General features: G+C 42.0%; 1 protein-coding gene and 1 long non-coding RNA gene across 3 annotated transcripts; one reads left to right on the top strand and one right to left on the bottom strand.

The window, feature by feature from the left end:
• Positions 1-2: 2 nt before the first annotated feature.
• LOC128091382 (uncharacterized) lies at positions 3-16,261 on the bottom strand. The gene is made up of 3 exons (XR_008211377.1): positions 16,054-16,261; positions 9,767-10,861; positions 3-1,193 (listed from the first exon to the last, which is right to left on the bottom strand). It is a non-coding gene; the product is annotated as an uncharacterized LOC128091382 (long non-coding RNA).
• AQP4 (aquaporin 4) lies at positions 15,335-26,667 on the top strand. Of its 2 annotated transcripts, none has more exons than XM_052704473.1 (5): positions 15,335-15,525; positions 19,803-20,217; positions 21,138-21,302; positions 22,177-22,257; positions 24,761-26,667. In XM_052704473.1, exons 1-5 carry the CDS (start codon positions 15,458-15,460, stop codon positions 25,037-25,039), a joined length of 1,008 nt encoding a protein of 335 aa, XP_052560433.1. In that variant the 5' UTR covers positions 15,335-15,457; the 3' UTR covers positions 25,040-26,667. The 2 variants fall into 2 exon arrangements, with proteins under 2 accessions (XP_052560433.1, XP_052560434.1); XM_052704474.1 differs by lacking the exon at positions 15,335-15,525 and adding an exon at positions 15,587-15,698.
• Positions 26,668-27,897: the final 1,230 nt, after the last annotated feature.

Genomic DNA, 27,897 nt, shown 5'->3' with positions numbered 1-27,897 from the left:
CAAGCTCTTTGGAGACTTAATGTTGAGCTGGCCTCAGTGACAAGCTTTCAGCCTATCTGACCAGAGAATGAAAGAGATTTGGATGTGGAGAGGGATGTAATTGTACTGAAAAAGCTGTACAGTCTCATAAGATTTCGTCTACTAGCTGTTCTCAGATAAAACCATTGTTTGAGTTGAGAGGGTGAAAGAAGTTATTAGCAAATGTTTGGTTTCTGCAAATGAGAGCGAAAATGACACTGATTTGCAAGCATCCATGGACATAGGCACCAGGTCCCTGGGCTGTCATCTTGAAAATCTGGTATGGTTTGCATTTGTGATTTAAAAAGGGAGGATGCTACTTAAGGTTTTTGAAGTGTGTGCACAGAAGTGTAATTGTTTTAGCTGCACTGTTGTTCTATGGCTCTAGTGAAAGTAATTCAACTTCTTTGTATGCTCAACTTCAAATTTCATAGCCCCTCACTGCACTTAAATATTCATTTTTTGAAAATCTAAGCCTGACTTTTGCAAAGAAGAGCCTCTCCACAGTCATCTTCAGTGACCTAAGGGATTCAGATGATCTCAGTAGCAGAATCTAGATTGTACTTTGCCTCATTAACCACATTTTGAAAATCACCAGCCTGCTTTGCCAGGAATTAAGTTACATGATTTAAAATTAACATAAGAGTTTAGCATAATTGAAGTGGGACTGTGATATCAGACTTGTGGGATTATACAAGATGAAGGCATAATTTGCAACATAAAAGATAACCTCTATTTTTAAAAGTAAATTTTAAAAGGTCAAAGTGTGAGACTGAGTTGTAGCTTAGCTTATATTTTGTGAGAGTGTGAGGCAAAAAATAAAAGCTGAAGGTCAGCCACTGTAACTACGTAAAATTCCATCTCCAATACTGTGCACAAATGTTTTACTCAGAAAAAGAATGTATGCAAAAGCAGAATGACATTACACTCCAAAACATTCAGTGCAATTGCATATACACTAAAGAACTTGTTTTATGGGACTCTATTATACTAAATGCTTTTTAGTTACAAACATCTCTTCATTTGAAGGTCTCGAAGGTGTTCTGTAATACACATCAGTTGTAAGGATAAGCTGTGTCCTGTAAAGCCATCAAAGTGAGTCTGTGGGGGCTCAAGTGGGAGGAGAGCACTCCGTTGGCTGTTTGGTCTGCTCTGAACATCACCATTGTTCTTCCCTTTTGAAGAAAAAAATTGGGAAAGATAATGTTCCATATTTGCTTTTCTTGTTGAGTGAATCAGTACTGATATAAAAATAAACTAGATTTTATAGATGCACCTTCTCCTTTTCTTGCTATTTTTGCCCAAATAAGGTAACTGCATCTCTCTGTGTAGGATTTAGCTTGCAGAGCCATCATTCCTGCCTCTTCCAAAGCCAAGCTGTTGCTCACTGGCAATCAGAGGTGTGCAGACACAGTGCAATCAAATGCGGCACAGCCCCCTGAAATGTCCTCTGGTGCAGGTCCCCCAGAAGGCTGAAATTATTGGAGCTACTCTTGCCTCAGGCTGATCTATCTCGGTGATGGGTCATTGGAGATCACCACTTCAATTTTAAATGTAGTTTAAATTTAAATGAAAATTACAATATGACACTTTTCAGAAGTCTGAGAGGAAAATATTTTAATAGAGCTCCGTATTGTGTATGTGGGTTATATAAAAAAAGTCTTTGTTGTACATGCCTTCAGGCTAGCAATGCATCAGATAAGTATTTTTAACTGTTATGTTAAAACCAGTTTATCAGCCATGTAACCTGCTGTGATGCTTTCAGAACTAAATGAATCTGGCTTTGGAACCTGATGTTTGAAATCAAGCCATAAATTGTTACACTTCATAAAAAATACAGATGTACTTGTCCGGTATCTAGAAATTCATTTATAGTCTAGAGACAAGGGTAGGGATGCTTAGTAATAGGAAATGTAACTGACTCAGCAAAGGAAAGCTGCCCATAGCCATGGATGCATGCAACTGATCTGCTGTCTGAAATGTTAGTCTGGGGAACAGGAAGCTCAGGGGGAGACCTTGTTGCTCTCTACAGTTACCTGAAAGGAGGTTGTAGGAAGATAGGGGTTGGCCTCTTTTTCCAGGTAACCGCAATAGAATGAGAGGTAATGGCCTGAAGTTGCACCAAGGGAGGTTCAGGTTGGGTATTAAGAGAAATTTCTTCTCACAAATAGCAGTGAGGCAGTGGCACAGGCTGCCCAGGGAGGTGATACAGTCACCATCACTGGAGGTGTTCACAAACTGTGGAGGTGGCATGGAGGGACATGGGTTAGTGGGCACAGTGGGTGTGGACTGATGGTTGGACTAGGTAATTTTAAAGGTCTTTTCCAACCTTAATGAATCTATGATCATATGATTCTATTTCTAGTTTATTGAGAATGTTTTCAGTGAAATTAGGTGTTCATAAATGTATCTGATTGAGGAGAGAATGTCTAAGCTCTTTGCTCAGTAGCTAATTGCAGGGAGTTCCATAGATGGCTAAGAAGTAGCTCTGCTTATATCTACAATGACAGATATGGACTTCAGACACCTGGATTCTCCTCTAAGCTGTGTAACTTCACGTGTGCCTGTTGAGCAACATGTCCTGCTCTCTGCCTCAGTTTCCCCATTGGCAAAATAGGCCTGTAAAGGATGGTAATTATACCACATGCTTTCTGCTAAAGGCTTTGTACTCTGCTCAAAAATAGCTGTGTTTTTAAGTAAGGTCTTAGTATGGAACTTATCTCATAGGATGTTCATGCCCTTTCTTTATATTTTATTTCCAATTGAATGGAAGAAGCCAGGGACTTCCCAGTTTTGTTCGAGCCAAGAACTGCACCATTCAGCTCTGTTCTGTGCAGTTGGCAGCCTTAAGAATGCAAGCTCTGTTTCAAAACACTGTGCATCTGTCAAGCCTGCCCAGGCATTGCCTCAGCATAAAACCAGTGCCAGGTTGTCTGACCTGGGGAAAGTGCCCCTCCGGTTCCTTTGTACAGATGAGAGCAGACTGAGAATCTTGCCTTCTCATTGTATTCCGAGCCCAGCTTTGGTGCCACAGCTCTAAATAGAATGATGATCAGCTTGGACACTCTGGAGAAGCAGGAGGGAGATCTAAGTGATATTTATGGATTCCACTCATGAAGGCAAACCCCTGCCTTCTCTAAGATGGCAGAGCTGCATCACCTGGTCTGCATTACTCAGCTCCTCCTAAGGTCCTGGCAATCCTTGAGATTATCTCTGCTTTCCCAGCTCTTAGGATGTAGCTCCCACTAGCAGCCAGTTTCTTGATAGCTGTATGGGAGCTACTGATAAAATGGAGACTGCATTGGTACAGAGTATATATACTCATCTTTAAATAGAGATGCAATTAAAAAACCTGATGGAGAAGAAACAGCCTCCTTTCCTTACTAAAGAGACAAAGAAAAAACTATCATCACATATATATATATATATGCATACATATATGTTTGTGTATATAATTATTGTTTCCTTTACTCTGCCTTCTCACAATTTCCAGCCTTCTTAAGTATGTCAGCACAAATAGGTGCAACCAATTGCTGATTCTCTCTCAGCTGTCAAGTGTCAGACAGCTCCAGCCCAGCACATCTATGTTATCGTGGCACTGAGGCTGCACTAATCAGCCTGCCTGAGAGTATGGTACTGTCAGTCACCATCTGTTCACACGTAGTTCTTTTGGCCTTTTCATGTAGAAATTCCTCCTACTTTGTCAAATTCCTTCCAGAAAGCAAAGTTTCCACAGAACCTCTTGATACTGCTCATTTCCCAAGATTTCCAAATTTGACTCATCCCATATAATTTGCATTCAAGAAAAAACGTTCTGACAAATATGGGTAGGAGATGAGCATTTTTTTTCCAGGCATCTCATAGAGCACTCGGTGGTAAATCATAGAATCATAGAATGGCCTGGGTTGAAAAGGACCTCAAAGACAATTTAGTTTTAATGCCCCTGCTCTGTGCAGGGTTGCCAACCAGCAGACCAGGCTGCCCAGAGTCACATCCAGTCTGGCCTTGAATGCCTCCAGGGATGGGGCATCCACAGCCTCCTTGGGCAACCTGTTCCAGTGCGTCACCACCCTCTGTGTGAAAAAAACAAATGTATGTGAGCAGGATATTAAATGCTAAGGTCTAATTTTCCCAAATAGTTACTTGAGTGTAAAACTGAGTGTAGGCAGACTGGTATGTGCCTACTGAATTACCTCTATTTTGATGAAGGCAGACACACGCATAGACAGATCTTTTGGGAATGACTTATCATTCATCTGAGAAACACTATGTAAGAGAGCTGAGTTCTGCAACTAAAAACTTCCCTTCCTACAAACTTGCACACATACATGTATTAATGAACTTGTGTTTTTTATAAATGCTCAATTATGTACATGAACATTTAGTCAAATGCTGCTCACTGATGGTAGTGGGAGCTACTCAGCTTAAGTCCTATATTTGACCCAAATAATCTTAAGTCTGTGCTAGGAGATATGCTCTCTAATGAAAAAGAGTTCTCATCTATTGGCTCGGGATGTGCTGTCAGAATCATAGAATCATAAAATCATTAAGATTGGAAAACATCTTTAAGAACATCCAGTGCAATTGTCAGCCCATCATCACCCTGCTCAACTAGCCCATGAGCCCTTAAGAACTTAATTAATTCCATTCTCATCTTGAACTGTAGCAGGAAAGGATCACAGTAGTGCTGCATGTGCAATGGTATTGTATGCTATGTAGGCATAGTGAGTGCAACTGCACCTGATTCTTATCATGGCTCAGATTTAGGGGAGAGGTCCTTTGGTGGGGAACTTGGAGGAGGGGAATTAGACAGTAGTATCCACATCTCTGCTTTCAGGAGTGTTGTGGAGTTTCTACCTATAATGCACCCCAAGCAACTGACACCAGCTGTCACCTTTTCTGCTATTGTTTTTAAAAAAGGGAGAGACAAAGTAAAGGGACAGAAGAAAAGCCTCTAATGAAAAGGGGAGATGTTAATTGCGGCTGGAGGTGTCAGTGCACGATAAGGAATTGCTGCTGTATTATTGTATCTCTGATGGAAATACCCTAAGACTGCAGCTCAGCAAAAGCTTATTTCCAAGGGACGATGGCATTTCCAGAAATCATCATGAAACTACAAGCACAGAACTGAGGTTGGATGTAAATGTTGTGTCTCAGCCATGCTGCCAGCAGGTGCTCTTGCGTTTCTTCCTGATTCTTTGTGGCTGCCTCCAGATAAATGTCCATGATGGGTGCAGAGTCCTGCACCACCTGTGCACACAGAGGCTTCTAATGAAGGTGTTGCTACCAGGTAACAGTAGAGGCTGCTTTGCCAAAGCCATACCTTTCAGAGTAAACCATAGAAAAGGAAGGGGAAAAATTCAGGACGTTCTGAAATATTCTTTTCAGCATTTTCAGTTTTTCTTTTTTTTTTTTTCCCCTATTTTTTCTTTTCCTGCAAGCTCTAAGGCATTTCTTTAATTTATTGCAATTTACCAAAGGAAAACAAGCTCTCCCGCTGACATCTTTATGGCTGAAATCTGTTCTCTGTTCTGTCTTGGTTGCAAAACTGGGCACACACTGAATGGGAGAAGTGAGAGAAGCTGGGAACTCGTTATGTAAAATCTACAGTAACCAAGCTTTTCTAGTGCTATTATGCCCTGACCCCTTATTTTGGAGCAGTAACAAAACCACTGAGACTGCACAATTAGAGGGTTTCCCAGGCTCTTTTTTTTCCCCTTCTTTTCTTTTTTTCTTTTCTTTTTTCTTCTTTCTGGCCTCATCACAAAATCCAAGGAAACCAGTGATATGCCCAAACTTCTGACATGGTCAAGGACTTCCAGTATCTGTCATACACGAAGGAAAAGTGGGGACATATCTCTATTTTATTTATTGTCTATTTAGAATAGTCTCCGGTCTACAAATTCCTTGTTCTCTATCACTCAAGAAATCTCTCACACATTTTGGGATTTCCTAACTGCTTAATATTTGGGCTACACTATGATCCCTATTGCCTTAGTTTCAGTATGTTTTCAGTGTAAGTTCTTCATTTTTTCCAACTAATAACACTCACATGTAACTCAAGTGATTATTCTCCACTCTAAGACCTGGTATTTTTCCATTTCAGTGTCCTCACTTGAATAAGAGATAAAAGAGCTTTCTTGGCTGTGGGCTACATGCATTTTCTAACTCTTCATGATGTTGGAAACTGAGTCATCTACAACTTCACAGTTACACTATCAGTATTTTGAGACAATGCAGTCAGGATCAGGATGAGATGAAACTTTTAAGGATAAATTACAATTTTCAGAAACTGGACAGCAAAAATTGCATGGTGAGACTGTGTGGAAGTTCCTTTTGTGCCTTTTGCACCAAATTTGCTCAGTGTACAGGTCTAATGCCGTGTTCCAAGAGCCTGTTCTGCAAACTCTAGCCTGCAGAACTGAGGAATGGGATGTGTGGCTGTCTGTCCCCTTTTCACCCATAGAAAGTACAGCACAGGAGTCTCACCAACGCCAGTGCTGATGAAGCGTGTAGCTGAAAAGAATCCCTTTCACTGGCATGTTGGTTCTGCTGTGATGCTGGAAGAACAATCTGCTCGGGTCAGTTAAGCATGGTGAAACAGAAAATCTGATGGGTATTGGAGATGTTAAGCTTAAACAAAAAGGGACACGTGAAACCATAAATGGGAAATTTCCTCTGAATGCATTCTTAGAAAAGTGTATCTATTTTTAACAGAAGTTTTTGATGTGTATCCTTGAAGAGGTAGGATTAGCCATATCTGCCTCCTTTTTAACACTGATTTAATACGATAGATGCCTTCACCAAAACAACTGTCTCCTCAAAACTCACCCAAGTCAACTGTGAACAGTTTGTAGCAGGGCTATAAAGGCTACTCAAAGTATGGATGCAGGAAAAGAGGAGACTGATGATTCTAGAGAAGTAAGCCTTGCGGACCTGTGTTACACTAGTTGCTCTGTATTAATGTCTGCAAACAAGTCAACAAAATATTTATTATCCCCAAAGTCTACTGGAAAAAAAAATGTATTTTGATATTTTTTTAACTATTCTCATAGGTCACTGCTTTTTTTCCCTCAGTTGGCTTTGCAAAAGAGCAGCTTGTCCTTCTCTAAGTGCTCACATAAGGCAGTGGCGAAGGTTACACTGGAAAATGTTGCTTAGAAAGAAACATGAATTTCTTTTAAAGAAATACAAGCTCCCTTGTACTTGATTTAATCCAGCTTTTGTAGACTGCATCCACCACTCTCCTCCCACCAGGAAACATGCAATTACTGTAGAAGAGGTATGGATCTCAAAGGACTGTTTCTTTTGGCTGCATGAGCTTCCAGAGCACACAGACTGCAATTCAAAAGCTGAAGGCAGAATACTGTTAAGTGATCGCTTTTCATATGTTGCCATCCATCCATCCATCCATCCATCCATCCATCCATCCATCCATCCAGAGTCTCTAAACTGATATCAGTAAAGCTTAAAGGAGCAGCAAGAAGTATTAGGCTTGGTAATCAAACCTAACACAAGAATCTTCAAAAGCTGTACAGCTTCCATCATAAAAGAGATTGAATAACTCCTGTTGCCATTCCTGAGTTTTAAAACTTTTCTATTAGTCTAATAAAAATGTAGCACCTTATCACAAGTTATTAGGATTCACCTCCTTTTTTTTTTTTTCAAGCTGTAAACATATGAAACTGTCAGAAATGAAACTAATATTCTACAAAGGATTTCAAGAAAAACATGCTGTCATATTTTCTTCAGAAGCTTATGGACGAAACTTGAACTTCTAAATATTCATGGTCAGACCCTGCTTCTCACTTTGTTCAGTGAATGAAGAGCCTTTGCATGGAGGAAAGATCAACATCTTCACTTGGCCCAAAGGGTAACTTTTAGAAGATATTTGAAGTGTTGAGAGAGAAGGAAAAGAATATATAAAATACTTAGTATTAAGAAGACAGTTACTATTGTAATCTACAAAGACAGCCTGAATGATCTGAAGCAAAATCGTCTTTTTTGGGGTATGCTGCATAAACCCATTCATGGTATGTAATTCCAGTGTATATAAATCCCGTGAATATCAGAATCATAGAACTATAGAATCATAGAATGGCCTAGGTTGAAAAGGACCATAATGATCAATTAGTTTCAACACCCCCTGTTATGTGCAGGGTCACCACCCACCAGACCAGGCTGCCCAGAGCCACATCCAGCTTGGCCTTGAATGCCTGCAGGGATGGGGCATCCACAGCCTCCTTGGGCAACCTGTTCCAGTGTGTCACCACCCTCTGTGAGAAAAACTTCCCCCTGATATCTAACATAAACCTCCCCTGTCATAGTTTAAAATTGTCTGATCACTATCTACCCACATAAGTCCCCCTCCTACTTATACACTCTTCAATACTGGAGTATGAAGCTGTATGTATGTGTAGTACATATGTGTAGTACATATGTATAAGTATTGGGATATGAAGCTATATGTATATTTTATATATATTATCATTACATTACATATGGCAGATAGCTTGGACGAAGGACAAACTCCTAGCATTGGAGCACGACAACTATCTAATGCCACTGAGACACAGCCTCACCTCCCGAAAAAGCCAACACAGGACAGACTTCAGTTTTAAAATTACACAATGATTGACAGTGGTTGCCGCACTGAACACTTTTTATGTGTTTCCAGAGGCTTTACCACAGTACTAAGTGACATTTATTTAAAACATTACTGCTGAACATTAGCCATGGAGCATTAAATGGGTGAACACATGGGTAACAGATCTCTGAATGTACTTAGTGGACTGGTAGTGGTAGCTGTTGGCTGGGATCTGAAAGATTGCTGTAGGGCCTTGTGTGCTTCTGGGGGTTCCTCAGGAAGTAAATCTGAAGGTAAATATAGACAAATTGCCAATATAATTTGAACATACCTTAATTAGTAGGCTGAGAAAAGGATGACCAAGCAGAGTAGATTGTTCTCTGGTGTGTTCCTTGTCACAAGAAGATGTTCTCTAATACTGGAAAGTGCAAAATTTCATTTCTGAGATTGAAACAAGCCTTATCTGCAGAATGGAGACTATGTCCTGAGAAGGACAGAGGGGCCTTGAGAAGGGGTAAGGAAGAATGCTTCCTCAGTGCAGTGCTGTGGTAAGACTAGCTAGAACAATTCCTAAGTGTGCTGCAAGGCACGCTTCAGGATATGCCTACTGGAGTTCAGTATTAAAAAAGTACTTTTAAAAGCATGTTGGAAAAGTGGTGAAGGCAAAAGCAAGAGCTGAAAGGAATTTCTTTAGGGTGAGAGACTTTGAAAGCTCGGCCTATTTATCTTATCAAAAAGATGATGAAGAGATGAGTTACTTGCATTATGTAAGCATTCTCATGGGAACAAAGTAGAAGTGCAAGAGGCTTTTTAATCTGGGGGAGAGCAGCATAACAAGCTTCATACAGACTCATTTTAGACGGACCATTTTTGGTGATGAAAATGATTAGTCTGGTGAATAAACTACCAAAGAATGGGTGGATTTTCTGTCCTATGAGTTTTCAAATTAAGCAAAGATGCTTTTTGTAAAGCATATTTAACCAAACATAAATTATTGAAACAATGAAATGTGTAATGACATGAAAAATCTACAAGTTAACTGGAAAATTTTATGTTGTAATCTGGTTTTATACTCCATGATTCTTTGAGCATTGTGAATACAGCCTTTCAGTTGCAGCATCATTAGGTAATAACTAATGTAAGAATCATAACAAAATGTACCTTCCGATAAGCCATCCTCTGCTGTTGGCAAGCAAACTTCTCTCCTGGAAACCAAGTTCATGCTTGAAAGCACTTCTTTCAGCGCAAACATTGGAATTAGGTGTCATAAAAAGTCTTTATGATACAGATCTTTATGATACAATCTTTTTGATATAGGTGTTCTGGTTAGGTGTAACTTTTTTAAAAAAAGGAGTAATCTTCATTTTTAACTCTAGGTGGAAAAAAAAGCTGAATACACAACGCAGTTCACCACTGTCGTGAGTCAACTGATGATAGGATCAAAAACGACTGAAGATAACAGGTGCACAAAGAGGCAGATCAGCCATGTGGGCTTCATTTCTGAAGGGAACCAAAGGCCTTCAGTGGTGCTGAGGGAAGAAGCTGAGCATTTGGAAGTGAGTAGCTGCTAAAGAGAGCAGCTGTGATCACTTAGGAAAGCACAGCTGCCTGTTAAAGAACATACACCAGTGGGTTATACAGTGTCTAATACTCCTTTTTCTGTGTTGATAAAAATCTGTGAGAGCTCAATCAAATGTCAGTGGCTTACCTATCCAAGTTAGACACTTTGATAGGTCTCTTTAGTTCCCACTTTAGTTCTCTTTGTTGGGATGCTTCCCCCACTGCTGACTTCATACAGTACCTGGGGCTCCTTCCTGATCTTCCCCTTCAGTCGGTCCCTGCCTGGTTCTGCATCTGCCATCGATGCAGCTTTTTGCAACGATTTGTGATAGGAGAGGAGAAAAAGGGTTTTTATTTTCACACATTCTTGGCAAGGAGCTTGTCCGTGCCATCTTGAAGTTAAACTATTTCTAAAGACAAAAAGCCTCCAGGTTGTTCCTATGCTACCTGGATCACAGTTTTGCTTTTCCAGACGTAGTTGCTGTCTATTGAGCTGGGGGGGAGAGCAAAGAAAAAGCAGTCAGTCCAAATTGTCTCGTGAGGAAGGCAATGGAGCAGGACTAAGGAAACTCAGCAGTCATCCAAGTGCATGAATTCTTGTAAAACCATTATGAGCAGCCTGAATGGATCCCTTGAGTGAATGGCCATTTTGTCCCTTGCAGTTCTCCTTCTCCAGCATAGGACTCAATGTGCAGCCTGTGGACAGACAGATTCCACAATAAATAGAGAGGGAGAGTAAAACTAAACCCTCTGGAGCCAGGCCAGAAGCAATGTCAAATCTCTTGACTTATTTCCCAAGGAATTCTTGGTCTAAATGTCAGGAGAACACAGCCCCACAGTCAAATCTGGACCAGGCCGATACCAGGGCGTGACAAAATGAATGACCTAAGTAATAAGATTACACTGAAGGAAAACTGAAACTTCAGAAATGTGTAAAGATCATATTTCAGTAAGTGGTGTTTTATGTAAGATCCTTTTAGTAGGCAAAGATTAGCCCAAACTTATAAGCTGGTGAATTGTGGGTGGTTCATTAGTGGCAACAGAATGAAACTCTCAGCCAGGCAGTACAGAAAGTCAGAGCGTTTCTGCAAGCGCCAATCATTTCTGAAAGGCTTGCAGCCTGCTTTCAAGGTCTCTTGTTGACAGCAGCCAAGGAAGGTCAAAGGAATTCGGTCTCCCAGGAGTCCGTGCCACCACAAAAACAGAAGCCAAATCCCTCCATCACTTTGGGTACTTATGAAAATTCTTCTGGGGGTTCTCCTAAGACTGGCTGTGGTTACCTTTCACTGTGGTTACCTGCTGCCCACTGTCATTGCAGGTTTGGTATAAAACTGAGTAGACTCTGGTCTCCCACTGTAGCCAAAGGAGTCTTGGGTTGCACAACCCATTTGAACACTCAGAGAAGGTGGGGGAAGAGAACACGGCCAGTAAATCTCATTAATTTTGAAAACTGAAAGCCTGAAGAGGTGTTGACAGAAAAGAGGGCAAGCTGAAAAGCTTAATAGTGGCAGCTTAGAGACAGCAGCCCTCATCCTCTGGGTACAAGTGGAAAAAGACTATGGTCACTGAGAAAACACACAGTGCTTCTAAATTATGTCATCTGGTTTTGTTTCAGTATTTGTTTTCTCTGTCTCAGCCCTAGCTGACCAGCCCACAAGGCAGATCTGACAGCATTGCTCCACAGCTCTCCATGCAACTCACTGTAGAGTGGTGGGACTCTTCCCACTGCAGTTCAACAAGATGACAGAATCCAGTCCTGGGAGATTTTCTGCCTCTCTCCCTTGCATTATGTTAGCTGGAATTAGCTGTTAGTACATTCCTATCCAACTTTGGCAGAGTGCCCTCTCCTCCATAACAGATTAAACTGAAACCCCAGACCCAGCACGCTTCAGCTGCCTGGGAAGTCTTTGTGCAGAAGGTGGATGTGCCTTACGTGTTGCAGCATCTTCTTGCCATGGCTTGCTATCCTAGGGAGATGTTTAATTCATGATGCCCTAAAAACAACTGTAAGAAGTTGGCTGTGCTGTTCAGTGAAGGAGAAGCAGAGGCATGGTGAGATTGTGCTGCATATTCACCCCCCTCAGACAGGCATGGAGCATTAACACCATTTTTACATTTTTCATATATGTTCTTTTATAAGGTATTTCCTTAACTGTGTCAACAGCAGCAGGAGGAACATCTCCTCCTTGAGTAGAGGTCCAAAATGAGTTAAGTCAGGTTTTATAACAGAGAATTTATGTGGTCCCAAATCCCAAGAATGACCAATTCACCCCCAAACTGGTTTTGCTTTCCTCTATGCTTCAATGCCACCTCAAATGATGGCTTTATTGCCTCCTGTGCTCTCAGTGGAGAAGTCTGTCTGTTTAATCAGGGCTGGCACAGCACGATTTGCTCCAGGTTTGTGCCCAAAGCATTGCCTTTGTCTGTTTCTGTGGCTGCAGCCTGATGACCAGAAGCTCTGTTGCAATGAGAATGGCAACTGTGACAGAAGGTGTTCGTGTTCCCACTTCTCCACGTGGCACTGATCTGCTCCACAGACCACAAAGAGCAGATATGTGCTATCTGCAAGGAAAGGAAAAGCAATTATTTGTTTTACTAAGAGAGTGTTGTTTGTGAACAACCAAATGGGAGCTGAATCTGCAAGGTGCCAATGAACACGTGTGTTGCCAGGGCAAACTGTGAAAGCAGCCTCTGTCCTGATTTGAGACAGCCAGCTCCAAAACTGGGGAGAAAATGGAGATCTCTGTGTGCACCTTTTGAAGTAACAGAGAAAATGATGTATTGGGCAGAAGCAGCTGTGGTGCAAAAGGCTGAAATAATCACGGAATCACAGAATGGCTTGAGCTGGAGGAAACCTCAAAGCTAGCCCAGATGCCAGCACCTGTCATGGGCAGAGTTGCCACCTATCAGATCAGGCTGCCTTTATCAAATGCAGGTGAGAAAAGACCTCCCATTCAAACAAGGGAATCCACATGTGTGTGAAACAGAGCACTGAAGGTGGCTTCTTGTACAGTAATGTCTGGGAGAGGGGGAAAAGACAGTAGGGATGGAAAAGAGAACACACAGAGGAACTTCCCAACTGATGTCCTTATACTGTAGGTAGCTCCTCCCACAGCCCTTCTGTCAAAACTTAGTCTGTGAGTATATGAATTGTAAGTGGGCTTTTGTGCCTGTCGGTCATTGTTATGATTTGGAATTTCTAGAATCACAGTAATGGGCTGTGAAGTACAAAGGCTGAGAGACTGAATGCAGCCAGTGAAGGAGTGGGGTTGTGTGCTGGTGATTCCCTCTCTTCCTGACTGAGATCAAGACATAAGCAAATGAAGCAAAGATTGAAAACAAGAATGCCAAGCATCCAGCCAGCTGTTTTTCTTCTGTCTTAACGTTGGGATATCTTTTGGTATCCATATGACTATGTTTTAAAGAAGGGAAGAGCAGGCAAACATGAGAGGAACATCTGCAACTGTACTTTATGATCACTTTGTTACGAACCATGAACTCCAATTAGTACGCAATTAACACACAAGCATTACTCCTTTATTGCCTTGCATGCAGATTTGTTTACGGCATCCTGAATTGATAGTACTATACATTACACTTCCTCTTTACTGGTGTGAAGTACTACCTACAAAATCCCAACAGAAGCTACAGAAGATTTTCCATGATTTTCCATGGTTTCTGTGCCCTAAGTGGTTCTCCATCTCTTGTACTCTTTTCTAAGGCTCAGAAGGATCACCAGCACAGCGTGCACAGAACAGGCTGCCTGATGGCCACAATACATTTTGGCTGTTTCTACTGCCACATGGGTTTGTGGTAGGTTCTCTGTGCATGTTTCAGACTGGTTTAACATTTGAACAACATATCCCTTAAAACATTTTCCATATAGCATTTTCCACATAAGTTATGCACTGATTGTTTCACTGCATCCAAAGGTCAAAAACCACCTGGAAAAAAAAAAAATAAAGAAAAAAAATTTTTTTTGTAGATATTTTGTTCCATATTCATGACTGCCTTCTACAAGTGTCAGTTTCTACACACTCTCTAACAAAATAATCCTGCCTGGAACTTTGGTTGCTTTGTTTCAGTCTTACTGCCTAAAGGACTGTTTTTTCATCAGATTTTTGTGCTGCAGATTCATTGGGTTTCTCTCAAGATGAGAAGTGCACCTGGGTCCTGGCAACTTCCACTATCATTTGCAAGCTGGGGAATGTAACAATGGTACATAAAGGGCTGCCAAAAGGGCTTGGGGGTACTGATGCATGGTAAGCTGGACATGAGCCAGCAGTGTGCCCTTGCAGCCCAGAAAGCCAACACTATCCTGGGCTGCCTCAAAAGAAGCATGGCCAACAGGGTGAGGAAGGTGATCCTGCCCCTCTGGTCTATGCTGATGACACTGCATCCAGATGTGGGGTTCAAGAGAGACACAGACATATTGGAGTGCACCCAGAGGAGAGCCACAAAAATGTAGCAAGGGATGGAACAGCTCTTCTACAAGAACAGACTGAGAGCACTGGGGCTGTTCAGCCTGGAGGAGAGAAGGCTCCGGGGAGACCTGAGAGCAGGCTTTCGGTATCTAAAGGGTGGCAATAAGAAGGAAGAGGACAGGACAGGACTTTTAGCAGAGTCTGCTGTGGTAGGACAATGGGAAATGGTTTCAAACTAGAAGGGAGATTTAGATTGGATATAAAGAAGAACTTTTTCACAATGAGCATGGTGAGGCACTGGAACAGGTTGCCCAGAGGTGGTGAAAGTCCTGTCCTTGGAGACACTCAAGGTCAGGCTGGATGGGGCTCTGAGCAGCCTGACTGAGCTGCAGATGTCCTTGTTCATTGCAGGGTAATTGGATGAGATGACCTTTAAGGGTCCCTTCCAACTCAAATGATTCCATAGGAAAAATACTAAATCCATAGAACCCAATGGGGCAGCATCACAGCATAGTTTCATCAGTTCTTTACATTGGCCTCCATTAATTTTCCCACAGTAGGAAAAACTTTGCTGAACGTTGCAAAGGGGAGCAAGCTGAACACCACGTTATGCAACATATAGTGTTGCTGGTGAGGTTACCTGGTGAGGTACCAGTAGGTACAAGAGACGGATGAAGTTCTCTGCCTGCAGAGTGCCTTGCAGTCTATTTCTGTGAGCCCAGCGTGCAGCTGGAAGAAGCAGAGCGCTCTTTGAGCTTTTCCCCATGCCGAGCAGCCCCCACCTCGGGATCTCGGCGGGTTCCCTTCGGCCCCGGCTCCCTCATTTCGCCAGCGGCCACTAACCCCCCGCACCAATCTGCATATTCACATGATCGCAAATGACCCGCGGCTCCGGCGGCAGCGTCTCAAGCGCCCTCCGCCCTCCCGCAGCAGCAGGTAGGGGCCCTCCGCTCGGCAGCCGCTCGCTCGGGAGCCGCGCCCCCCCACCCCCCCGCGCCCCGCGCCCACCCCGCGCCCACCCGGGGAGCTCCGCTGCTCCGCGCCCGCGCTGCCGCGGCTCCGCGCTGCCGGACAGGCATGAGCGACCGGGCGGCCGCGCCGCGCCGCGGGTGAGTGCGCTCCGCGGAAGGAGGGAGAGAAAGAGTGAGGGGTGGCCCAGCTCGGGGGAGAAGGTGACCCCCGGGGAGCGGGAGGCTCGGGGTGCGGTGGCTTGCAGGGCTAACTCGGCAACACGAAGGCGATACATTTCTGTCGCCCGTGGGTGCGCTAAGTGGGGACGGAGGGCTGCAGCGTCTCCGCGGAGCGTCTCCGTTCCGCGCCCGAAAAGTTTGATTCTCCGCTTGCGGTCTTAGAGTGGAGAGAGGTGCGTGTGCGGAGCTCCGGTCCCGCAGAAAGCGGCGGCTCTGGACTTCCCTGCCCCCTCCTCCCACTTGCCGCGGGTACCCTTGTCAGCCGCTCGCTCACATCATAACGGAAAATGAGACGGTGTGCCAAAGGGTGCCCAGCGTCCGTCTGGGATGCCGGTGCGTATAGCTGCTGCGCTCACACGGCTGCCGTGCCGTGCCGGGCTGTGCCTCTGCTCTCAGTGGCATCAGCCGGGAGGAGAGAATGCTAAAAGTGCCTTTGGGATTTGTTAGGAAGCCTTTGTTATTATTTATATTGTTGCGGCTTCAGAGCCTAACAGTCTCTGCAGCCCTGGACAGTGCGTGAGCCCAGAATAAGACTGCCCCATACCCCAGTCTCTTTAGACCGTGACAGCAACTTGAGCTGCGGCACCCACCTCGTGTCCCATCAAAGTCCGTGTGCTGTGTGATTCTAGACCAGAGAGCTCCAAGTGTGGCCATGTGAAATGAATGTGTGACTGTAACCTGAAAGCGCTGCTCTGTTTTTCTGTTATATTTTTTATTTGTGGAAGGCAACCGCGAGCAGCAGCTACTCCAAAAATTGCTTTGCAACTTTGATGGCAAATCTTAGAAGTCTCTTATCAGCTTCAGACCTTGCAATCATCTCTCTTTCCCATCTCAGGCATTGAAGTTAACTGTGCACATGATGGGACAGTGGGTGGTGGAGACAATATTGATTTCTAAGATGCTGAGAGCCTTTGGATTTAAGTGAGAACCTGGACTCCAAGGGAAAAAAAAAAAAAAAGTGATATTAAGCTCGTATTAATCTTTTCTATGTGAGTGGCTGGGAGGGAGCTAAATTTTCTTTCATTTTTGCTGTGGGGAATAAAGTTGTGCAGCTTGAAATAAAACTTCTACTGTGACAACTGGATGTTTCATTGGGCATTAATATCATAGAGAAGCAGACTGCTTCAGAGAGAAAAAAAAAAACCGGCATTAAAATATGTGTTTAGGTCATTAACTATCAAAGTATGACTGGCAGTAGAGTTCTACCATTTGGGATGTTTTGTTGTTTTTTTTTTTTCCATGCAGTATGCTATTTAGGATAAGTATAAACTTCATTCATGCTGATGAACAAACTTTTGTGCTTGAGTTACATACAAAAATCCATGTAGTATTTTTGCATTCTGAGGGCTGTAAATGACATTGGCTAAATGGATGGCATCTGATCTCAGTTGGTGCAGCAGAATGAGGTCTGATCTCCATGATGGGTGCCTGGCTGGGCACATCTGCAGTTTTCTGTGTACAGAAAGTGATGATCAGACACACTGGGACAAAGTCACGAGTCCCCATATCCTATCTTCCCATGTTCCAAATACATCTGGTGCCCTCCTTGTGTCCTCAGCAGTAGTAAAATTTGTGGAAGTTATAGAATCATAGAATCATTTAAGCTGGAAAAGACTGCTAAGATCATCTAGTCCAAACATAAAGTCTGGAATATAACATCTGGGCTTTATTTTGTACCTCGCCAAAGTAGGTGTAAGCTAGAGCTTGGGAAAACCAATGTTGCATCCTAATGAAGATAGGTGTGAAGAGATGAGTGCTGCTTCCAGTAATGCTCATCCAGTGAGCACCAGGTTTATTTTCATGGGTTCAGAATACGACTGATCCCTACACGGTCTGTTCACCTGGGACATGTTCTGGGACACTGAGCTCTTCTCAGTACAGATATTGCTCCTGTGACCTACTCACATCACTGAACTGAATTGTTGGTGAGGATCTAGCAAGGAGGGTAAGGACAGCTGTGGTTTCATTACCACAAGAGGAGGTGAATTTGGAGCCATTCTGAACAAACAGTTGGATCTTGATAGCTGGTCATTAATTGCCTGTTAATATAAGATCTTACAAAAACTATTTCAGTTTGTCTTAACACAAAATCAGATTTGGGGATTGACTCTTCTCACTTTTGACATACTGGTTTTTATTCTCTTTGAGTGAAACAAGCCCTGCTCAAAGTTGAGTCTGCCAGATCACTTCACAACTGTTTTACAACAACCACTTGCAGGATGTAATGTAATTCTTGTTTTCATCTGAGAGTCCAAAGAACTGAGATAGAGTGCAAATGGCCTATCCAAAATACACAAAGAATTAGCATAAGAAATGAGACAGAGAAACAAACTATTTGCTCGAGTCACAGAGTTAAATTGCTATTCTCTAACTCTCCCCAACTATTAAGAAATTCATGGTCCATTCCTCTTGCTGTAACTTGAAATGACTAGACATGCATTTTATGCTTCTTTCTGATGTAAGTGGTATTAAATATGCATTGTGGCTTGGTTACCTTAGATAACTGAACATAAATTCATCCATCTTCCACTTGAAATTCTGTTCCCAAAGCAGCTGTATTCTTTCTTTTGTTTTCTGTTCTGGTTTTGTTGTTGTTGTTTTGTTTTGTTGGTTTGTTTGTTTGTTTTTGGAGGGGCTTGAGGTTTTATTTGCTTTTGTTTTTAAAGAAGAATCTTGTTAGCATTCCTTAGAAACTAATTAAAATGCTTCCCTTTTGGCTCATTCTCCTAATTTATTAATACCACAAATAACTTTTCTTTGGTGACCCACTTTCATAGGTATTTGAGCATCTAGCAAGATTGTAACTCATCATGAAGGGTGTGCAGACTAATAAATAGCATTTCCAGACAGTGGAAAATCCAAGACACTTCTTTCTTTGCCACACATACTTGTACACACCAAATGTGCAGAAAATGTTGTTCTGTTCTACTACTTGTTCTGCACGCTTAGCCTAACAGAAAAGTCTTTATTGACTGCATGGTTGATGTAGAAGTCAGAATTTAGGACTGCATCCATTCTCCTGGCTGGATTCAATCTTATCCAGAAAGGAGAAACTGCACTCTGAATAAATACAAATTGAAATATTTGTTTGTGTGAGTGTTCAGAAAAATAAACTTCCTCTTATAGATCCCTAGGCAACCTTCCATCACTATTCTATTGTAAAAATGAATTAGGTTTTGGCTACAGTATGGGCTTATGCTTGTTTGACTATGACTTGGGCTTGATAAGCTTGGAGAAGAGAAGGCTTTGGGGAGACCTCCTTGCAGTTTTCAGTATGTGAAGGGAGCTTACAAGCAGGAGGGGAACCAACTTTTTTTTCCTGATAGTAATAGGAAACAGGGTAACTGCTTTAAACTAAATTTAGACAATTTAGGTTAGATATCAGGAAAAAATCATTACTTAGAGGGTAGTGAGACGCCGGCACAGCAGCCCAGAGAAGCTGTGGTGCCCCATCCCTGGAGGACTCAAGCTTGGATGGGGCCCTGGGCAGCTGAGCTGCTGGGTGGCAGCCCTGCCCATGGCACAGGGTGGGACTGGGTGGGTTTCAAGGTCTCTTCCAACCCAAGACATTCTGTGATTCTGTAATATTGCTTTTTACTGAACTATTGCACCTACCTTGTGAAAAGTTCACATTTGATCAGTGAAAGAGGATATCCACCAATTTAATGGGCATGATGGTTAACAGGCCATTGAAAGTGGTAGGGCTCCTAGTTAGGCAGAGGTCACCTAGGACAGAAGAATGCATGTATTTTCATGCTTATATAAGAAAAAATAAAGGGTCTGTTTTGCATGAACCAAAGGTACAGGAACAGACTTATCACAGGGGATGACTGATTGCTCCACATCCTGCAGACTGTTGAACTCCAGCAATGTTTTAAGGACAGTGCATGTGTTCATTGTTGTTCCCTTCTAAGGGTACTCTGCTTTGAGCTTCCCCTCCAAGCTTTCCAAATATCAACCCTCTTACAGGTGAGAATTAGGCTTATTTGGTGATTTCTGATGAAGATTTGTTTTCCTTTTCAGTAAGTGTGGACGACTGTGCAAGTGTGAGAGCATCATGGTAGCATTCAAAGGAGTCTGGACTCAGCCCTTCTGGAAAGCCGTTTCTGCAGAATTTTTGGCCATGTTGATTTTTGTCCTTCTCAGCCTCGGCTCTACAATCAACTGGGGTGGATCAGAGAAGCCACTGCCCGTAGACATGGTTCTTATCTCTCTCTGCTTTGGACTCAGCATTGCAACCATGGTGCAGTGCTTTGGACACATCAGTGGTGGTCACATCAACCCTGCGGTGACCGTGGCCATGGTCTGCACGAGAAAGATCAGCCTTGCCAAGTCGGTCTTCTACATTCTTGCCCAGTGCCTGGGAGCCATCGTGGGAGCTGGCATCCTCTACCTCATCACACCACCGAGTGTGGTGGGAGGCCTGGGAGTCACTGCGGTAATCACTTCTGCTCCAGCGCGTGCAGTAGAGTAACTCAGAGCCTAAGAACATAGAAGCAGCGTCACACAGAATAAAGAGAGCTCGAGTAGAGATTTTAGAAGCTTGCTGGTTTATTTACAACATCCAGAAAGGGTTTAAAGCTCTCCCCAGGATGGCTTTATGCAACACTATATCTAAGCTATTCTTTTTATAGAAGTATACTTTTCTAGAACTTCCCTAAATCTGATGACAGCAGGTAATGTTAATTTACATGCAGAATTTAAATAATATATGCATGAAATGCCATTTTCTTATGGACTGGGGAGGGGAAATTAATTCTCTGCCGTTATGATGAGGATTGAAAAAACATCAATTTAAAATGACATACTTTTGAAATAGATTGTGACTGAGATTTCAGCTTTGTTCTAAACTAATAAGAAATGCCATCAGTTAGCCCTGTTGCAGGACTTATTAAAAATGCACTTGAGCTGTGCACTGCTTAAATTTTAATTGAAATTTAAATTAATTAAGTCAGGGCTAATTAATGAATTTATAATTGAATAGTAAATTACAGCACTCCCAAGGAAAAAAAAAAAAAAAAGAAAAAAAAAAAACAGTGAAGGGGAAGTGCAGCCTTTGCAAATCTCTGTGTAAAAATAAAGGATACTTTTGCAGTCTAACTTTGAATTTCCCATTGGGTGTTACTGGCAAGCCGTCTGTTGTCAGTCCAGCAGTAATTTTCCATGGCTCTCAAATTAAAAAAAAAAAGAAAAGGAAGGGGAGGAGAGGGTTGGAAATGTGTGCCTCTAAGAGTTCGTTGTTGTCTTTCACTACGTATCACTTCGAAATACCATTCACTGAAGTGTAATTAATGTAGGTGGTGTCCTTCTGATTGACAAAATCACCTTTGCTTCATCTCCTGTGTTCCCTTCCTCCAGGTACATGGGGATCTTTCCGCTGGCCATGGACTCCTGGTGGAGCTGATAATTACATTCCAGCTGGTTTTTACGATTTTTGCCAGCTGTGATTCAAAACGAAGTGATGTCACTGGTTCAGTAGCTTTAGCAATTGGATTTTCTGTTGCGATTGGACATTTATTTGCTGTAAGTTAATGCCTTCTTTTCGAAAAATAGAGCTTTTATCCCTTTATGCTTACTTCAGAAGCAAACGGAAACTTCTGTAGACTTTATAGCTGCTATAACTGTATAGCTGCTGTATCATAGAATCATAAAAGCCTAGAATCACCAAGATTGAAAAATACCTCCAAGATCATCCAATCCAACTGGCCACCAACCACCAGTATTTCTCACTAAACCTTGTTCCTTAGTACAGTGTCTAAAAGCTTCTTGTACACCTCCATAAACGGTGACTCCACCACCTCCCTGGGCAGCCCATTCCAATGCATCACCACTCTTTTGGAGAAGAAATGTTTCCTAATATCCAACTTGAACTTCCCCTGAGGCACCTTGAGGCCATTCTCTCTTGTCCTATCACTGTTACCTAGGAGAAGAACTCAACTGCAACTGTACTACAACTTCCTTTCAGGCTGTTGTAGAAAGCAACAAGGTCTCCCCTGAGCCTCCTCTTCTCCAGACTGAACAATTCCAGTTCCCTCTGCTGTTCCCCATAAGATCTGTGCTCCAGACTCCTCACAGCTTTGTTGCCTTTCTCCAAACACATTCCAGAACCTCAGTGTCTTTCTTGTAGTGAGGGGCCCAAAACATGTTATTCATATTTTGTATGGATCCATGTCAAAAACAGTTTGAACACCCTTGTGTAGGGTGCTAAATATGAGATTTTCTGCCTGTTCATGTGATAGCTTTGTTAATTTTGTAATTAGACTCTGGAGAGTAATAATACCCATTGTTAGGATTAGACACTATGCAATACCAGATTTTCCCATAATAAAAGGACTGAAAGACACTGAATCACTACCCTTGAGGTTCTAATAACATGCAACATTTTGTCGTATTTTAGATCAATTACACTGGTGCCAGTATGAACCCTGCTCGCTCATTTGGACCTGCTGTCATCATGGGAAAATGGGAAAACCAATGGGTAACTCTGTTTTCATGCTTCCTTCCTCCTAGCAGCAAACGTCCATCACATTTTTTCATAAAGCACTCAATTTTTTACACATCCCGTCAAGACCATCACTGGGAAGACAGGTGCTGACCTGCCACCCACTGTAGTACAATCCTGGTTCACATCTAGGACTGCAGTGCGGTAGGCATCATGCTAGGATAGCATCTAGCTACTTGGGGGCCATTTTGTGGAGGGAGTAACTGGGGTAGAAGAACATTGTACCAAAAAAGCAAAACAAACAAACAAAAAACAACAACAAAACAGTCCAGTAGGATGGGAAGGATTGAACTGTAAGACAGAAAAAGTCCTCCAAGGCAGATTGCAAACCCTCAGGTCATGCTTGTGACAAGTTATGAAAGTAATTCTGTTGGCTTCACATTTCACCTGGTTCTACGGCAAATTGGGGCAGACACAATATGAGAGCAGGGACTCCTCTGTGTTCCAGAGGGAGAACCTGCCATAGCAAATGCCCACAGCGAGAGATGAAGGGGTTGCAACTTGGTCTTTATGAGCTGAACTGGATGTTATCTGCTTTGATTAGAAAGCAGATTGGCTTAACCAGGAGTGTTTGTGCAGGAAACAATTTAATAAACACACTATGAGTGTTGCACTTTCTGTAGCATCCCACTACTAAACTTATGAACATTTTATAGGGAGAGATGGATCACAGCTCAGCCTCACCTAATTAAACACAGGGAAAGCACTTCCAGGGATGCTTTTAGTACTAACTGTGGGAGCTGAGTATTGCAGAACATATAAGGATTTTCTTGATTTTTAAAGTATGGAGCCCACATTGCTCCCACTGAAGCTAATAACAGAAATAGCATTGTTTTCAGTCCCTGAGGCTCCAATTCTGCAAACACGATACCATGTGTAATTTTGTTCCCAAGAGTTATCCTATTGAGGCAGATTTACCCAGTTATCAGTGAGTGGCTTGTTCCTATGAAAAATCTGCTGTAGTTTTTCACAAGATTAATTATCCATACTCTGAGGGAGCCTGTAATTTGCGACTAAAGCTGTAAACAATAAACAAATTTACTATGTAGAAAGTTTTAGGAGAAGCTTAGCTTTCTCTGCTGGTCATTTGGGAATCAGGCCTTTTTTTCCTCCTTCAAAGCAGTAACATTAGCATGAGAGGCCTTTGCACTTACTAATATTACAGAACTGCTGCATGTCATACTAAAATAGATAGGTACGCTCCAAAGTTGTGCGTGTCAGTCGTATTTGTTTATCAGATCAGATAATAAGATAGCTGCTTGCCTGTCGAAGTCTTCTGGATCAAGAGTCAAATTTGGCCTCTTTGGAAATGTGAGTCTGAAATACTGAAGTAGAACTGCTTGTATGTATACAGTAGGATAGGCATTGCTTCCTTACAATCTTATAATCATTTTGGAGTGAAAATGCAGAAAGATCAGTTTTCTACACTGGTATTTATTTTGTGTGGCATCTTGCAAACAGCACAAGTATGTTATCTACAGCTGGTAAATAAACAATGAAAATTTAGAGAAGGCTTCTTGGAAAGAGGTTTGAAGTTGACAAACCCATTTTCCTTTGAGGATATGGGGCTGCTTCTCAACCACCTTACTCTTGGTAGTCTAGAAAAAGACTGTGCCAGAGCAACTGTGTGTTGTACATAACTACAGAGTAGTATTTCACAAGTCATACCCAACCCCACAAAGATCTGTGGCCTTTTTTTCTCAAGAAATGTTGTATCTATGATTAATCCAACTAAAGATGATGAAGAACTTGAACTTCAGTTTTGTTGGGTATAGTTAATAAGTTGCAGAACCCAACAAGCTATTCAACCTGTCCACTCCAGGAGGTTGCAAACTAGATATGTAGAATGAGATCTTTCTCAGACATCAAGGAAACAGCATCCCTACCTCACTGATACATCACCATAGTTCCCTCTTCTCCTCTGCTTCATATGGTACATGCTCTGGTGATTCTCTCGGTGCTGGCATGAGAGGAATTTTTAGGGAAGATCTGCACCCACACGATGTGAGGTGGTTTAGGTGATGACATTCAAGGTGAATAGAGAGTATTTCTGAAGTGGACAAAAGGCATGTGAGAGGTGGGAGACTGAGAGAAAGCATAGAGGTAGGAAAAAATGCATGGAACGAATGCCATTAACTGCCTAAGAGACTGCCTTTTGACCAGTTTCATGCCTCAGTTTAGAGAATTCACTTCACCGCTGAACTCTACGTCACCTTCTGTGAAACCTTGGGTAGTTAGACTTCTCTGCCTTGTAAACTGATACAATGTCAGATTTTATCCCAGTTCATGAAATCCAATGAACTGTGTGACCAAGCATTTCTGGAAAACAGAGTTGGTTTAAATGATTGGGCCAGGACATTTTTCATTTTCAGAAAGTTTTCTGAATGAAGTCTGCAGTGACATGCTTTTCTCTGAGATTGTGGCTTCTTTATTTGCTCTGGAACCTAATGCTAATGTTTTTTTCCACCTCTCTTTGTAGGTTTACTGGGTGGGACCAATAATAGGGGCAGTCCTTGCTGGTGCTCTGTATGAGTATGTCTATTGCCCAGATGTGGAGCTCAAGCGCCGTTTTAAAGATGTCTTCAGTAAAGCTGCCCAGCCGTCCAAAGGGAAATACATAGAAGTGGATGACACCAGGAGCCATGTAGAGACCGACGACCTGATCTTGAAGCCTGGCGTTGTCCATGTGATTGATATTGACAGGAGTGAGGACAAGAAGGGAAGAGATCCATCAAGTGAGGTTCTGTCTTCTGTATGACTAGCAAGGAGCACTGAAAGCAGAGAGCAGCCTGCCAGCGAGTCCACAGATATCCTTCCACCTATTAAAGAAACAGATCTCCTCTAAACTGAGCATCTACCATTTCTTAAAAGGTATGGTGAAGGCAGCTGTGTGGTAGTAGCATCAGCAAACCATACATCTGCTCAGCTGGAATATTAGAACTTCATTATAATTATGATTCCCCATGAATTATTCCAAATTTGGAGTTGTTCCTACTATTTTCCTTCCTTTCTTTCCAGAACAACCCCAAAGTCAAAAAGAGATGAAAGCATTCTTTAATAAATCAGTCAATAATAAGACGAAGATAGAGATGTTTAACATTCAGATTGACAGATAAGACGTATCAGGAAATGCCTATAGACATGAAGACCTACTTATCAGATTGTTCTTCTGACACTTAATTGACTGTTGTCAGCTTTGATTAGAACATCTTATCCATTAAGAGTTCTCTGTGAGGTTCAGGGACAGCACCAACTGTATTTAAGTGTTTTATCCAAAGTCAAGCGAAGGAGTACTGTTTCCACTCACGTATGTCACTACTACCTTGCAAACTACCTCTGAAATAAATTATCTTTTAATAGGCTGAAGAAAAAATTCGATGAACCCATCAAATTTCACTCATATGATTTTCTGTATAAATGTATTGCCTTCACCTCTTCCCAGAAGTAAATATGCTGAAATTGAATGTTGAAGTCTACCGTAATAAGACTACAAAGTGTTTAACTGTACTTCATGCTCACTTCTGACATTGTCTATCTGGTGAAACATTCTCCTGGGGTTTGACTATTGACCATTTCTTGTTAGCAGACTCTCAAGGTCATGCAAAGAATATTAAGGCTTTCCTGTTACATAATAACTCGAATAAGACCTATCAGAAGAAAGAAAGGCATATCTGTTTTCAGTGCACTTGTTTAAATACAGATTTCTGTGCGAATTTATGTAAACTAAAAGTTTAAATTACTTACCTACTTTCTTACAGGATGGTCAGAGATTTGGGGTTTTTAATTTATTAGTAATATAGAGAGTTTTTAAATTTTAACTGTATTGAAACACTGATTGAGAAGCATTTTTTATAACAGAGGATAAAAACATGACTGCTTCTGCCTTTCTGTTGTAACTAATGCCTAACTAGTTGAACAGGATCCTCTCTTGTTCCACAGCTCATCTAGTCTTAATTATATCTCCAGTAAAGGCCGCTTTATTTGTTGTTAGGAAAAGATGCAAACACTTGAAGGGTTTTTGAGGGAAAGGGACATGAAATCAGTAATCAGGCTTTCCCCCATAGAAGTATTGTAATAGACATAATCATCTCACCAGAACATTTCTATAAAGCTTTTACTTACTGCTTTTGCTTCTGATCAGTGGCTTTGGGGTTTACAACATGCAGCTGCCAGTCAGAAGCATTATATTATTACTGTAATTGTGTCGTTTTTATTTTGAAATTGAAAAGCTATTCCTGCCTACTTAAGAATAAGAGGGAAAAAAAGCATTTGTCCTGGCTGTGGGCTGTAATAGACTTGTATCCTCTTTGTCGTGCTCTACATGCAATCTTTATTGCAGGGAATTAGATGCTTCTAGTGAGATAATAAACCACTGCTAAACTGAAATCTGTGCACTGTGATCCAAGGACAATTCTGCTATTCCAACTCACAGCTCTATATAGCTCCAGCATGTCCTGCTGTACTCATTCTCCTACTATCATACTTTTCTTGCCTTAAAAACTCTGTTAGAGAGTGGCACAAGCTAACTGCATCGAGCACTAGAGTTGTGATTCTTCCACCATTTGCATTTGGGCTCTGCTCCTGCCTCTGCTGTGCAGGCACAGCACATGGCACACATGGGCTTCCTGGGGTGACCCAGTGACAGCCCTGCTCCTGGCCAGACGTACTTCTGCCATGTACTTGCAGAATATGGTAAAACAGCTGATGGTTATCCCTAGCTTACATCCTTAGGACAGCATCATGGTTCAAGGGCAGGAACATGGCTAGGGACCTGATGGTATTTGACCTGCTGTATCAAATCAGAGATAAGAGCCAAGCAAGAGCCAAGGATCACAGATAAGAGTTAAGCCACAGCAGGAACTGAGTCTCCAGGGGATGGGCAACATAGATGTAGCGTTTGGATTCCTGTCTGCCTTTTTCAAATGGGTAAGTATCATCCTATATAGATTCAATCACAAAGAGTAAAAATAGTGGGTTTTTTGTTTGTTTGTTTGTCTGTTCTGTGTGGTTTTTGTTTGTTGTTTTTTTCTCTAGACAGTTGTCCTGGCTTTTTTTTTCTTCAAACACTGTGTTTGTTAAAGGGACATTTTGATTAAACCTTTTTCATGGCTTAAGCAGGTAAAATGAAGAGCGTTATATTCATAGCACTAGCAGATTGTTAAAATTTTTGCATTCTTGTATTTAAAAGTACTCCTTAGAAACTCACAATATGCAGATTTTGCATGGTGCTGTATTATTTCAATAAGAAGCTGTGATTTGCTTTATGCTTAAGGGTCCTTTACACAAATTGCGTAATATTTGTTTTCTTCACATCATCTGATTCTTGCAGAGGTGAGCATAGCATGAGCATGGTACTGGCCAACTCAATTAGGAAATTTTTTTCCTTGAAACACAGTTTACTAATGAATTGTGGCAAACACCAAGAACCAAACCTACTCACAAGAACTCCTTACTCAACAAGAGTATTGGAGATAAGATGCTGAGGATCCTGAAAAGATTGAGAGAAAGAAGAGAAGCTAAAGTAAAGAGACCATTAGCTGATAAAGGATGCTGTCATGCATTGGCCAATTTAGGAAAGTGAGAACTGTTAGGTTTGCTCCTGCTTCCATGGAATCA

Source organism: Tympanuchus pallidicinctus, unplaced genomic scaffold (genome assembly GCF_026119805.1).
Source record: "Tympanuchus pallidicinctus isolate F22 unplaced genomic scaffold, pur_lepc_1.0 scaffold5, whole genome shotgun sequence".
In the NCBI taxonomy this organism is placed as follows: domain Eukaryota; kingdom Metazoa; phylum Chordata; class Aves; order Galliformes; family Phasianidae; genus Tympanuchus; species Tympanuchus pallidicinctus.
Note: the sequence above shows the minus strand (reverse complement) of the source record. Positions and strands in the feature narration are given on the sequence as shown.

Coding starts and splice junctions, on each gene's coding strand:
- AQP4 (XM_052704473.1), top strand. CDS start 15,458: ATGATCGCAAATGACCCGCGGCTCCGGCGGCAGCGTCTCAAGCGCCCT. Junction 21,303..22,176: donor CGATTGGACATTTATTTGCT/GTAAGTTAATGC, acceptor GTCGTATTTTAG/ATCAATTACACTGGTGCCAG. Junction 22,258..24,760: donor GAAAATGGGAAAACCAATGG/GTAACTCTGTTT, acceptor CTCTCTTTGTAG/GTTTACTGGGTGGGACCAAT.